We start from the raw sequence: 15,773 nt of genomic DNA, 5'->3' as shown, positions 1-15,773 counted from the left end.
TCAAATATAAAATCTTTCTCTTTCTGTGTACAATAGTTTTATACAAATACAATGATATATCCTTTATCATTTTCATTTTTTTATAACCTGATCCTTTCTGCCTTTCCAGCCTTCTACATCCTCTGTGATCCTATTTGTTGGTTAGGTAAAGTGCTTCACAGAATCCCTTTACATACAGACTAGGTACCATATTATGTCCAAGGAACCACAAGCAGACCAATGTCCTTGGACACATACTCTAACTTTCAACCTTAAGGCTTTGTTCTGATTATCTTTCATGTCTCCCATGCTGATATTTTTTTCCCTTGGTGACATTTGGGGGAACCACTGAGCCTCAAGTTTCCTTATAGAGTGAATAAAGAGAGTTGATAGGACTCTATCTTCAGAATACTTGTGAATCATAAAAGTCATCTGCTCTGAAATTCAGGTAGATACTTGTGGATTATAAAAGTCATCTACTCTGAAATTCAGGTAGATACTTGTGGATTATAAAAGTTATCTGCTCTGAAATTCAGGGTAATCGCTAATTTAAAAAAAATAGTTTAATGACAGTGAAAAGACTTTCTTACTGTTTTGGTTTTATGAGACCTTGTCAAAATCAACTGCCTTAGAATGGTAATTGAGACTTCCCATGAGCCTGTCTTGGTAAATCATTATGCCCAAGTGAACAAGGAAGGATGATGTTACAGATGTGAAAGATGCTGCTAACTTGTAACTTTCCCAGACTTGAGTATTAAGGTAGGATACTGTCTGAGTCACAACCTGGTAGACAGGTATCTGCTCCATTCAATAGTGCTTTTCTGATTAGAGACACCCCCAGTGTAAAGATGTATGCTCCCTTATAGACAGGAGGTGAAAGCTTAGGAGTTCTAGATTACACCAGCCCATTCTTTTGACTTGTTTTGATGTCTAGGCAAAGAGATAGAGGAAAGCTTTGTGCTATCAATTCATCTCTTCCTGAAGAAGGAAACCCAAGACGCACATGAAGGAGAATGGCTGCTTCAAGAAGATTTCTTTAGATATTGAAAGCCTATTACCAGACTCTTTTAAGTGAAATTGATGAGTTAAGAACCCCCTTCATTTACTTAAAAGCTTGACTTCTTTGAAGTGCAGTGTGGAGTTTTCTTTCAACTAAATAAGACAGTTAATGACAGCAATATAGTGAAGTAATGACTTTTAAAAAGTGTGACCACTTCTTATTTTCTTTTCATTAGATGTGATGACAAAAAGCACCCGTCACCTTTTTAGTGAGCTTTTGATTTCATTTATAGTGACAGATTATTTTAGAGTACTATTAAACCCTTTACAATGATTCTATGTGTATTGGGAAAAAAATTCTTCTCTTTACAAGTCAGCTTTCATTAATTGAGTGATCTTAGAATAGATATAAGATGCAGATAATCATTTCTCCATTCTTTTCTCTTTTCCTTTTGGTCCTGTGCAGGAACTAAAGCTAATATTTTTTGAATCACAGAGTTTAAATGAGAAGGTGCTTATCTTAAAAAACAAATATAGAACCTAGAAAACTATACCAAATTTTGACTGCGTGTTCTCGAGATTACAGGTTTTTATCTTGGCTGGGAGAATGGTTTTTTAGTTTTTAAATAAGCCTCTTAGACTTGTTCATACCTTATATTTCTGATATCCTAGGGGAGTTTAGAAGGTTTAAGATGATGATGGAAACTTTGAAAACACACATCTTTTGTGTTTGTCATTATATCAGTAACTACTGGCTAACTGTGCATCCAGATTTGTTATCTTAATTGGTTTCTTCAGCCTCGGTTACAGTTTATGAATACTGCATCTGGGAATGGACCATATAGTAAGAGAATTGCGATAAGCACAGCTTTCAAAGACCAGCTGTTATTTGTTGTTGTGCAGTCGTGACCCATTTGAGCTTTCCTTGGCAAAGATAGGGGAGTAGTCTGCTATTTCCTTCTGCATCTCATTTTACAGATGAGGAAATTGCAACAAGTGGGGTTAAGTGACTTGCTCAGGATCACATAGCTCAGTAAGTATCTGAAGACAGATCTGATGAATCTTCCTGATTCCAGTCTTGGTGGTCTGTCCTCTGTATCACCTGGATGCTCTCCAAAGAACAACACCCAACTGCTCAATTTCTGCCATTGTTTGATAGGTATAATGATAGAGCCATTGGTGTCATTGAGATATAGGAATATTAGGAAAGGTAAAAACAATCTTTGAGTTCAAGATTGTGCTATAATGGAGAGACAGCATACAAACATCTGGGTATAAACAAGGTGAGAAAAAGTGGAGATAGTCGAGAAAAAGGGGGAATGGGAAAGTCTTCTTACAGAAGGGAAGATTTGAAAAGCATCTTGAAGGAAGCCAGAGAGGCCAGGAGGTGATAACGAAGAGTGAGAGCATTCTGAACAGCTGGGACTGACTTATCATTCCTTCAAACACCATTCCCTTGACATCCTACCCATCTTCATGAAATTCCAGGGTGATAAAAAGCTGAAGGCAAGATGTGGTGGAACAGGAAAAAATTTTAAAAGCCTTAATTGCCAACCCGAAGACTTTATTTTTATTATAGAGGTAGATAATAGAGAAACCCTGGAATTTATTGAGCTAGGGGCACCAGATCTGTCCTTTAGGAAAATCCCTTTGATAGCTCTGTGGAGGATGGATTGATATAGGGATAGACGTGAGATAAGGAGAGCAGTGTGGGGACTATTGTAGTTCTAAGAGCACCGATATCTGAAACCAGGATTTAGCAGCTGAAGTTCAGCTGAGATGATTAATTTTAATATTTTTGTTTATTTTGAAGTTTGTTGAGTAGTATTTATGTATCTGAAGGATGTGAAGTTTTTCCCCTTTTTAATAGGGATGCTTCATGCTTGCATTGTGGAATAGTGAAGCTAAAGAGAGAAAACAGAACAAACATTTGTCAAACATTTATTGCTCTTTTCTGTTGCCACTTTTCCTATCTATCTCACTCTCACTTGGCTACAAGGTAACCTCCCTTAGAAAAATATCTCAATAAAGGGCAGTCTGATCTATCTCCTCTTAGACAGAAATGCTTTCTTTTAAAGATAGATTAAAAATAGAATTTTATTTTTCCAAATGCATGCAAAGATAGTTTTCAACATTCACCTTTGCAAAGCCATGTGTTCCAAATTTTTCTCTTTCGCTTCCTCTGCCTTGGACAGCAATCAATCCAGTACAGATTAAGCATGTGCAATTATTCTTCTAAACATATTTCCATATTTGTCATCAAGCACAAGAAAATCTGATCCAAAGGAGGAAAAAATGACCAAAAAAAAAAAAACAGGCAAATAAACAAAAAAATGATAAAAATGCTATACTTTAATGCACATTCAGTCTCTGTAGTTCTCTCTCTGGATGCAAGTGATTTTTTCCATCCCAAGGCTACTGGAATTGCCTTGAATCACCTCATTGTATGGAAGAACCAAGTCTATCACAGTTGATCATCACATTATTGTTTTCTGTGTACAGTGTTCTCTTGGTTCTGTTCACTTCACTTCCCCAGGCTTTTTTTTGAAATCAGTCTACTCTTTATTTCATATAGAAGAATAATACTCCATACCATTCATATACAGTAACTTATTTAGCCATTCCCCAACTGTTGGACATCCACTCAGTTTTCGATTTCTTGTCAGTTCCAGATACTGGAGTGACCTAACAGACCCAGTAGAGACACTGCTGGATCAAAGTTTGGTAGCCCTTTGGTCATAGTTCCAAATTGATCGCCAGAATGGTTGGATCCATTCACAGTTCCACCAACAATGTATTAGTGTCCCAGTTTTCCCACATCCCCTCCAACATCTATCATTATCTTTTCCTGTCATTTTAAGCAATCTGAGAGAGATGTAGTGGTACCTCAGAGTTGTCTTAATTTGCATTTCTCTAGTTAATAGTGATTGAGAGCATTTTTTTCATGTGTCTAGAAAGGGCTTTAATTTCTTAATCTGAAAATAAATCAATGAATAAAACATTTGTTTAGCTGTTATATGTGCAAAGTGTTGGGAATTCATTTAGAAATATGATAGTCCCTGCTCTCAAGAAGTTCTTGTTCTAATTAGAACATCAGCATAGGGAGGATTTTAGCTGCAAGTCAGATGGAAAAGCCGTGATCTTTAGGGTACAGTGGGTAAGCAGATGTTAAGGCTTCTTCTTTAATGTCACTGTTCCCAAGATTTTTTTTGGGTTGTGTCCCTGGATTTTCAGGGTACAAGAAGAGATGATGTTCAAAGTAGCAATGGAGTTTTAGCTTGAAGAGCACATGGTGCTGCCTTCTTTCCCCTTCCAGGGCTAAGGTGGTTTGTTTGCCCCCCTCTCCAAACATGTTATTTCCCCAAACATGTATTGGGTACTTACTATGTGAAAAAAAATGGTATGGAAGTAACAAGAGGAAAGAAAGGTAGCCAATGCTTCAGGGTGTCTACCATTTTAGCAGAATTTCTTAGGGTTTTGTTTGTTTCAATTTTTCATCCTGTGTAATTAGGCTGTATTACTGTTTATCAGGAGGAGGTAATATTTGAAAGCTGTGAACACATTACAATAAGTCAAGGGACACTGGTTTAGACTTCCTACTGAATGCTCAGAATCCTGAGTAAATTAATGCCATTTGTCAGGTACCCATAGATGTTGAATTTTTAGCACTAGGATCTAGAAGAGAAAGAAGAAGAAAAGAAAAACAATGTCCTTAACCTCAAGATTAAAGTTAAACACCATGTTTAGTTTATATGGGAAGACAGTTATTCACTCAAGTCTTACTCAAGGGCCTGCTCGTGGTTTACAAATGCTTCTGTGTTCTCTAAAGTTGTTTCCCAGAATGGGAATGCAGACAGTCAGTCTGCTAGCGTTCATTAAACTCTTACTATGTGCGGGGGCCCTGTGCTAAGTACTGACATATTCTTCCAAAGTATAAAATCTTCTTTGTGTGGGTCCTATATTGGATTATTTGACCCTAGAGCAACCTAATTAAAATTCACCTTCCAGGGAGTGATCTTTTCTCCTGTCGTGGCTGCTCTGTAAAGCCTTGACTATCAAGACAAGGTGTTATATTATTTTGTAGATTGAGTACCAATACCACTTAAAATATGGATCTCTGAAATTTTAAACCAGTGAAGTACAGATGTACTAAAGCATACACATGAACATGCTTCCTTTGTGCATTCTGTTAAAAAAACAAAACAAAACACAACAACAGTGAAATGCAAACAGAGACTCATTTGGCTGGAATTTATTCACTTGTCCCACCTAGTCTCACTAATGATTCTTTATCAATATAGAAATGCTGTTTCTTACGACCTAACACCCACAAAGCTTCTTGAATTTCTACAGCTAAAAATTATCTTTTCTTCCTTTTTTTTTCTATGCAGACTCCATTCTATTTGTGTTATGGTTATTTGTAAACATAAACCTATCCTTCCCTGCTACATGTAAACTTCCTAAGGTTAGGCAGGAATCAAGTTTATGAATCTTGTATCTACTCCGAAATGTGACCTTTGTGTAAACTTTTAATATTTAATTATACATTTATTAAACATTGAGTGGGGAATAAGATGGTAGAGCAGTCATACTAGCAAGGGGTTGATAAGGAAAAGTCCCTTGGAAAAGAGGTAAGGTTTAAGAAAGATTTTGATAGAAGTGTGAGACATGAATGATCAGAAGGAGAAGGGTAGGATGAAGATAATTGATTATAGGGAGAATAGCAAGGGTCATGAATTTCAGATACCTTTAGATTTGACTTAGGTGAATTTCAGATGCCTTTAGATTTGATTTAGAAATTAGAAATCAGCTAGTTTCACCTACTTTTAAAATACAAGGTTGCTTAACCTTGTACAAGGTGAAGAGCTCAGTGATAGACCTGGATATCAGGTTTCCTGAATGACCCTCTTTCCAACACTTCTCAGAAGTCACAGAATTAACCTTTTTTATTTTACCATTTCCCTTATAACAAAGGTGACAAGTCGATTTGTTTGGCTAGGGAACTCTGTGTCAAGCGCTAACAAGAAATGAGAGTGGTAATGTGGAAATCCCCAAAGACCAGACCAGTTTAGATTCAGTGTCTTGAAGCATTAAAGTAGATGCTGCAGGTACTTCAGTAGGGAAATTTCATGTCAAAATTAGATTTGTGGACAGTGTTCCAGTAGAAGGGAAAAGTATTTGGAGAATGGCAGTGAAAGGAACCAAAGAGATGTGCTTTAGCAATCTAGGGAAAGGATGGTAAAGATCAAGATTAGGGGTTATAGCTTTAGGTGTGCAAATCTGAGATACAAGAGGACAGAAAGAATTGGGCAAAACTTTATACTTGATTAATGGGAAGAAGTGAATAAAATCTAAGATGATTTTTAAAGTGTGAAAAACCAGGAACACAATGGCATCAGTGATGATGGTATGGGTGAAGAATTGGGAACGAGTGTGTACCATGGGAAAATGGTGTTTAATTTATAGTGTGAATAAGAGTTTGAGTTTTTATGAATAACTGACAATAGAGAATTATATCCCTTCCACTTATGCCCCCATGTTTTAAAAACTAGGATTATCCAAAATCAGACTGCCACATGTCATCCACTTTTCTCCCTTCCTTTAGCAAATTTACCCATTGATCCTGTGGCTGATAGGAGTGGACATCTGAGCCCAAGGACAATGACTGGACTGATTTTGATCTAAAGTGTAAATCTTAGTCATTATTTATCTATCATCTATTTATCTATCCATTCTAACAAGTCTTTGCCAAATAGAAAGAGGTGTGTTAAACTAAATGTTCACCCTCTGGAGTCAACATTGGTCATTTCATCAATCAGAAACTAATATATTTTGGTGCTATTTTCCCTTATAGTATCATAGTTTTGTATAAAACTTTTGTTTGGTTTTATTTATTTTGATATGATACTTAATACAAATCTTCTTACATTTCTTTGAATTCTTTATCTTCATCATTGTTAATGGTATGGTTGTATTCCATTACATTCATACATCATAGTTCAGCCATTCTTGAAATTGTGATATTCATTCTCTCATAGTGTTGTTTGGTTGTTTTTTTTGGTATCAGATTTGTTATATAGCAGTTTGAGAGCTAGCTTTGCAGTGCTGAAGATCAAGGTTCAAATCTTACTTCTGACATATTGACCTGTGATGTTGATCAAGGCTCTTGATTTTTCAGTCATATTTGCTATTACTATTCTTATACCTGTATAGGTGTAATAATAATAATGATGATGACAAATCTATAAAGTTTAAAAACCTTATCCAAAAAGGAGGGGAGAGGGCACTATGTAATATTTTTTAAATAAATGTGACCTTTCCTTCTTCCTTTATCATCTTTGGAATTGTAGGTCCAGTAAGAATATGTCTTGATCAATTAGTATAAATAGTTTAGTGACTCCTCTATTATACTTTGACATTGTTTTTTTAGTGTGACTAGACTAGCTCACACTAGCTATTTTTATTCCAAATTTTTTTGTATCCTATCAAATTTAATGTTTCATGAATACTTTTTAAAAAACAGAATTAAAGGAAAGTTTATTGTCTTTATATGGCAAGAAGAATATATAGTATAAGCTATTACTTCGATAAAATACTGATCATGCCTATGGCTAATTTTAAAAAAATTCTTCACAATTGTGAAGATTTCTATAGTATTTTTAAAAGAAAACTTCACCAGATATCTTGCATGAAGAAAAACTAATGTGTCTTTGGTTCGAATTAATTAGAATTCAACTTGTAAAGAGCAGTTCAGATATAGAATTCAGGACAAACTGGCTACTTGATATTTAATTAAAATAAGCCTTTGATTTCACTAACTTGCATAGATTTTCTCCTACTTGCTGATGTTTTATTCTGTATTCACCAAAGATGTGAAATATTTTTTCTATTGTAGAATTAATCACACATTAAAACAAAGAAACAAAATACCCCAGAACCTACTACTTAGCCACCCTTTTCCAGTGAAACATAAAATAATTTAGTGTTCTGGATTTTTTTTTTTTTTTTTTAAGACTCAAGGATGTCTGTGTAAACATTAAGCTCTTGCTGTGTGTCAGACATTGTACCAAAGCATTGTGGATATTAAGAGGAAATAGACATTCCCTGATCTCAGGGAGTTCACAGTCTGATAGGGGAGAAATATACAAACAACTATGTAGAACAAAGTATATGCTTGATAATCATAAGAGGGAAAGCACTAGCATTAACAGAGGTTGGGAAAGGCTTCCTATGGAAAGTGGGGTTTTAGCTGGGACTTGAAGAAAGCCAGAGAAGCCAAGAGATGGAGAAGAAGAGGCAGAATATTCTGGACATTGGAAATAACCAGAGAAAATATCTGGAATTGGGAAGTTAATGAGTATTTTGTTAGAAGGAGAGCAGGGAGGGTAGTGCCTCCGGTTCACAGAGTAAATGAGGGGGAGGGATTATTTTAATATTTAAAAAGATTAGAAAGTTATATGTAGGGGTGTAAGTTATGAAAGCAGAGAATTTTATATTTGATTCTGGGGGTTCAGGGAAGCCACTGAAATTTACTGAGCCATGGACAGGGGAGAATTGTCTAGATGCACACATTGGGAACTGGATGAACTGGAGGGGAGAGAAACTTGTGTCAGGCAGACTAGTTTGCAGGCTGTTGTAATAGACTAGGCATAAATGTTAGGTTCCTACAGCAGTAGTCAGTATCAGAGGGGGTGAAATTGACAGGCTTTGGCAACATGTGGATGTCACCTAGGTTGGTATTCACCCAGCCTGGGTACCGGGGAGGATGCTGGTCTCCTTAACAACGGGAAAGACTGAGAAAAGATCATTGGCTTTGGCAAAGAAGAGATCGTCAGTTACTTTGAAGAATTCAGGGACCTTACCCACCAAAGGGAAGGGAGGTATAGGAAGAGAGCTGGGCAGGTATAGATAGACCAGGTGAGGGTTTTCAGCATGGACATGCCATAACATAACCATCCGGTCATACTCTCCCCATCCATCTGGATCTACAAGCCTCCTTCTCTATCTCCTATTGCCTGCTTCCTTATTCCCATCTCTGCGAATCCCTCATCCCTTCCAGTGCCACACTGAAGCTAGCCACCCCTTCTATTGTGTCCTCTGGAATAAATGCTCTGAAAGTAACAAATTTGATTTCATCTTAAATCTTTTCCTTTATCCCCTTTCATCTTTTGATTCTTACTGAGAGCTAGGTCTCTACTGATGATAGGATTCCCCTGGCTACCCTTTCTAACTAACAGTAGTTGAATTTTCACTTCTTTTCCCCTACTCATTGGTTTGAGATGGGGAAGGTACCATTTTCTCTCCATCACCACTTTCAGGTTCTCTAACCTCTCTCATGCAGTGACTTCTCATCCTTTGAGAGTCACTAAATTCTTATCTTTACTCAGTCAAAATTCTGTTCTTGTCTACCAATTTCAAGGATTATAAAACTAAAATATAATAAATATTAAGTATATATGATTCAACTTTTTATTAATGGCCTGCAAAAAAATCACTTAGTATTTTGATCCTCAACTTTGTAAAGCTAGGTGCTACTATTTTACCCATTTCATAGATGAAGAAACTGAGACAGTTACTTCTTCAGGGCAAGCTGGTGAATGTTTGAGGCAGGCTTTTAATCCATATCTGTACAGATTCCAAGCACGCTATCCATGGAACTCTCCTAACCATCAGAGTTAAAAGAGTACTAGGATTTAAAAAGGGGAATAGTAAACATAATGGTAATGGTGGGAAAGGAAAGAAGAGAGAGTTGAATGTCAAAGGATGTTAAAACAGACAAAAAGAAAGAAAGGAAGAAACAGGAAAGAGAATAGTTTAGTAGAAGAGAATCAGATTTTTAACTATCTATTGTGGATTACATAGAGTCATGAAGCTGGAATTAATGACCACCTTCATCAATCCACTCATTTTTATAGCTGGGAAAACTGACAAGTACAGAATAGTACTTGGCCAGCTGAGACTGAAGTCTTTTGAATCTCAGACCAGTGGTCACTACACTATTTCATGTGCTTACTTCCCCCCCCCCCCCCCCAATTATTCCTAATGTTTCAGTTGTTCCAATCAGCATTTTTTGAGCAGAGCCTTTAGTCAGGATGGAAATAATTCTTTATGCTTCAGCAGCAGTAAGCAAAGTACTATCTATCCAAGAACAAGATTAAATCTGGCATGGGGTTGGCTGGAAGCTCTCCATTCCTGTAATGGAAACAGTTGGGTATACCTAGAATTGGTGATATTTACTGAGATTTTTTTGTTTTTGTCTGTTTACTGGTTCATATTATTTTTTTCTCCCTAACTAGGCAATAATTATAATACATGAATTCAGTTCTCTATTTTTCCCCCTTAGGAATGACATGTGACTTCTTAATGGTTTAGAAATTTTTCCAATTGTAGTCAGATGGTAAGCCATCTGTACCATAGTTCAAGTCCAACCTTTCAATGAGGATGAATTAAAACTCTGATAATAGCATATACATTGTGTTTTCTTCTAACTTGAGTTTTACATTTTAGATTTTACTGGCTTTCTGATTTAGTAGTCTTTGTCTTTATGTGAATGAACAATAAATGATTATAATAGAACCTAGAAATACAGCATTTAGATTTGGACGTATCCTCAATTACATTCTTGATCAACTCATAGATGAAAGAATTCCTTAATATTTACATACTTGACAAGTAGTTATTGAGCCTCTGCTGGAAGACCTACCTCTATCAATACACAAGGCTGCCTATCTATTCATGACATCTTTAATTGTTGAATCATTTTTTTCCTGGCTTTAAGCTTAACTTTCATATATATATATATATATTTAAAATATTTTATTTTTATTGTGTTGTAGGCTAGTATAATTTTTCAAATTATGACTATGGAAAAAATTTAATAAACTTAAAGTTTGTATCCTGCCATATATGAATATTTACTGTTCACTGGGCATTCGCTCTCCTGATTTTTGGCATTCCTTTACCCACCTTCATGCTTTTGTTCAAATTGTTTTTATATCTAAGTACTCTCTTCCTATTAGTAGAATATAAGTTTCTCAAGGATAGTGAATATTTTTCATTTTATTTTTGTGACCCATTGCCGAAAGTCATAGTGCCTCATATGCTTTGCTTATTCAAAAAATGTTGTTGGGTTGAATTGGTTTAAATGATATAATATCAAAATATTTAGTTCTATTGTGATGGGTGAAAGATGAAATAATTGAGGAAACAAAAGTTTGAAATTTCAAGCATATCAGTTAATTAAACAATACTGCTAATTGTTCAAGAAATTGAGACTATTTTCATGTCCACCATCCTATTAAAAAGTCAACACTGAGGAATACTAAATTTAATTTGTTTATTCTTTCAGATATGTGTCACAAAGATGTCTACACGGAACTGCCCAGGAATGGACTCAGTAATCAAACCCCTGGACACAATTCCTGAGGACAAGAAAGTCCGAGTTCAGAGGACACAGAGCACTTTCGACCCCTTTGAGAAACCTGCCACTCAAGTAAAGAGGGTACATTCTGAGAACAATGCTTGCATTAACTTCAAATCCTCCTCCAGTGGGAAGGAATCTCCCAAAGTTCGCCGGCATTCTAGCCCCAGCTCTGTGAGTAATGAATACCTTGTTATCTCTATCAACAGAAGTATTAAACTAAAATGCTCATGATAGCAAGCTGTGTAGGGAATCTGGTGGTATTAAGAGTTCATTATCCTGCCTTCTTCCAGCATTGGCAGAGTGCCTGGCACATAGTAGGCACTTAATAAATGTTTATTGACTGATAATGAGTTTATAATGTTTTAGGAGAAAAATAGCAATGAAAATGAAGATGCTTTATTCATTATCACCTTGTGAGCTTATAAGAAATTGTTTTCCAAGGATTGCTTTCTGTTTGTCTTCCTTTGGAGAATTCTCAAATATGAATGCTCTAGGATCAGAACTTCTTGGAGGGAATGGGGGATTAACCAGAATTGATGGGCAACCAAAAATCACAGTTCTGTTTTGAATGTGAATCTTTTCCCTGTTATTACTGCCTGGCAAATCACTGAACCTCTCTCCTGATCTCCTGGCTTCATGCATAAAATGGGGGGTTAGATTAGAATGGAATCCAATATCCCTTCTAGTCACCTGGGGGAAACCAGAGATAGAGTGCAGGTTTTTCTGCTGTAGGGGCTGCAAAAAGAAAGACCAGAGAAAATTGGAATTAAGAGGGCTCCACTGAAAGATGGGTCAGCGACACATGGGAGATGAGGTCCAGTGAGGTTTGAATGGTAGGAACAGGGTTCCAAGGACAGTGGGCTTCTCTTGTAGATAGTTTTGTCCTTGCTAACTTACCTAGCTTTTCCTTGGTATCTGTGCTGGCCTTAATGTCTTGGCAAAGATAAGCTTTCCTCTTCATCACAGTGACTTTTTCAAACTTGACTTTCATTATTGAATTGAAAGAGCTTAGAATCCAAAGCCAACTTTCCCTTAAATGATGGGTTTTTAACTTGCACCAATATTAATAGAAATTTCACGTGTGATAGGAAAAAAGAGACCAGGTAACGGAGTGGTGTATAGCTCTGCAACTTTCCTTTGAAACCTTGGAAGATTTCATTCTTTACACACCCAGTAAAGAGATGCTTTTATTTCGAATGATGAACTTTTGGATGATTTCAAAAACTGTTGAAAGTGAAGAGAGGCCTTCTATTGACATTTTCTACTAGAGCTAAAATCACTTGTTCTTTCATGAAATCTTAATCATAAGGTCACATAGAACAGCCTATCCTAAAGTGGAATGCATGCTTCTTCTCTACCATATCCCTGGCAATTGGCTATCTATCCTTGGCTTTGAAGACTTCCAGTGCAGAGAGAACTCACTGTTTCTCAAGACCAAATTGGCTGGCTTTTGGACAGTAAGAAGTCCTTTTTTTATTGAGATGAAATTTGTTGTTGTGGAGTTTTTGCCTATTTTTTCTAAATCTGCATAGGGTCCAAATAGAGTAGACTATACAAATGCCATATACATACACATTCCATATGTTTGGGGCTGAATCTGAAATGTGATATCATTTTCAGACTCTTCTATCTGATCTCCAGGAATCCAAGTTTCTTTGTTCACTATGTGGTCAAACCATTTGGCTATACTTTTTTCCCCTACAGAATTGAGAAAGCTATTAAGTAGTGAATAGTATTGTAAAGTCCAGGGAATTCACAATGAATTGTGATTTTTATTTGAATTGACACACTCTTAAGCCATTCTTAGAAATGCAGTACAAGGATGGAACTTACAATATAACTTGAGTGCTCAGTGGTTTTCAGAAATTTGTTTGCTGTTCTTATACTGTCATCAGTAATCTCAAGTGGTGGTAATATGGGGAAAAAAAAGCATTAACTTTAAAAATTGTATAGTTCAGATTAGAATGGGGTTTTGTGAAATCAAGGAATAATGGGGTTTTATTACTGCAAAAATATTAATCTCTACAATAGGTAATCACCCTCTTGTCCTTCAACCTTATTAAGAAAGAATCCTTTAATCAATCAACAAACAAACGCTTAAAATACTTATCATGTGCCAGGTACTGGAATTTAATGATGATTTTTCCCAAAGTAAATGTTTTGAAAAATGTTTTAAAATGGCACTTAACTCAAAAACTGACATGTATAATTCAGTTAGCCTTTTAAAAATGATTAAATGAAGTAAAATAATTAGAGAATCATGGGACCATGGATTTAGAGTTGAAAGAAGGGACCAGATAGTCCCTTCTGTCATTTTGTAGATGAAAAAAAATAAGACCTTGAGAAATTCAATCATTTGTGGTCATATTTTGAATTATGACTCCAAATATAGTGAAAATAATTTTTTTTCTAAAACTCCATGTGACCCCATTTTTATGATAGGAGTATTATTGTGTTTATACCCAATTTCTTCCATTTATTTAATTCATTTCCTTTCTAAGGACTTTTCTGCGCTGTCTGCAGTGGAACTTTCAGAGATGACAGAATTCTCTTTGTTTAGTCGCTTTTCAGTCGTGTCTGACTCTGCGACCTCATTTGGGGTTTTCTTGGCAAAGATACCAGAATGCTTTGCCATTTCCTTCTCCAGTTTATTTTACACATGAGGAAATGGAGGCAAATTGGATTAAGTGACTTGCCCAAATAGGATTAAGTGACTTGCCTAGAGTCACACAGCTAGTAAGTGACTGAGGCCAGATTGAATGCATGAAGATGAGTCTTCCTGGGTCTAGACCTTCTCTGGCACTTAGTAAATGTTCCATTATAGGTCAGAGCCAAGAGGGCGGCTTCTGTATTAGAATATCCAGGGCTTGGGCTCAGACCACTTAGCCACAGGGAACTTCAATCCAATCACATAAGGATCAGAACTAAAGCTCAACTCCAGTGGGTGAATTAGCTACATTTCTGTTGTCTATACTAAGGTTTCTTTCCATTGGGGTAGACAATGAAGAGTTTCCTGTTCTTTTACTGTGAGGGAAAAAAAAGTACTCTCCTTTTACAACATGCTGTATTTCTGCAACGTTAGTGACAGCTAGTATTCTTACTGGTCTGTCTGTCTGTCTGTCTGTCTCTCTCTCTCTCTCTTTTTTTTTTTTTTTTTTTTTTTACCATTTATTCTTCAATTTTTATTCCTAATATCCTGAGCGTGCAGTGTTAAGTAAAGAAGTATTGAATAGAATGCCTGTCCATGACATTTTCTTCTCTATTCATATAATATTCTCCTCAAGGAGCTAAAATGATGTTCAGTTATAATTATTTGTTTGCATGACTTTTTAGAATTTCCTCATTTTTCCAAGAAGGTCAGAAATGGACTAATAAAAGTTGAAAGTTGTATTTTAAAAGCGCAGAAGGAAAGCTTCCCATTTTGAGCCATCTTGAGCCTTCCTTCTTTGTTTAGCCTAAAAGGATAGGATAGTTGCACTCCAGAGATGTTCCTGTGCAGTTAACGTTTTGTAGCTCAGAATGAAGTCAGATACACTTTTGCACATGGGAATAGAAGGTCGGCTTAGAAGATTACATGGACATGCTTGTTTTAGCATCTCCGAGGTACTCTTTATAGATTAGGATAACTTTTACAAGGATATTTTACATTTTTTTAGTAGTTTGTGTGATTGATCTGGAAATTAGAGTCGATTTCCATAACGCCTACATACCAGTTTCACAGGACAAATAAAATTGATTGTTTTCACCACGACATGTGGCAAAATATTAATTTTCTGACACATCAGTGTTAATGGAATGTACTTTAACTAGAGCAGTTAATGCATCTGAATCCATTTAATTAGATAAATAGAGTACTTTGGGCCATCAGCATTTTATCAATTGCAATTTTGAACATTTCCTCTGGTTGAGTGGGGGTGTTTTCCTGAGAATATTTCCTCATTTGTCTAATTTTCTCATTTTATTTTTGTTGAAGCAATAAAGCTTAAACATGGCTTTGAATGAAATGGTTCTTTGTTAAATACATCAACTCTTGTGAAATGCAATCAAATGAAAATCTGTAATTCGCATTATGTGTATATAAATATATATACATCCACATACATACCCCTATACACAATGTTTATATGAACATCTATATGATGGCCCAAATTCATATACTACATATATGTATATACGTACATAAACAAATGAATATATATGTAAAAACATACATATATGGATATATCAATATCTACACACATATGCATATTTCCTTAGCAGTGTGAGATTATATGCCATAAGCCCTTAAATAGCAGATAGTCAATCCATTGATTTCATTTTAGGTGTGAGTTCAGTGAGACCCAGAGACCCAAAGACTTCAGTAGTAAATAGT

General features: G+C 35.9%; 1 protein-coding gene across 1 annotated transcript in view; it reads left to right on the top strand.

Annotated features, from left to right (window-relative positions):
• CDK14 (cyclin dependent kinase 14) overlaps positions 1–15,773 on the top strand; it is a 545,438-nt gene that overhangs the window by 165,091 nt on the left and 364,574 nt on the right. Inside the window, 1 exon segment of the mRNA XM_052000624.1 lies at positions 11,327–11,572. Coding sequence (XP_051856584.1) covers positions 11,327–11,572 — 246 coding nt within the window.

The sequence above is a fragment of the Antechinus flavipes genome, chromosome 5 (assembly GCF_016432865.1).
Source record: "Antechinus flavipes isolate AdamAnt ecotype Samford, QLD, Australia chromosome 5, AdamAnt_v2, whole genome shotgun sequence".
Lineage (NCBI taxonomy): Eukaryota > Metazoa > Chordata > Mammalia > Dasyuromorphia > Dasyuridae > Antechinus > Antechinus flavipes.
The sequence above is the reverse complement of the archived record's forward strand: the minus strand, read 5'-3'. Positions and strand labels throughout refer to the sequence as shown.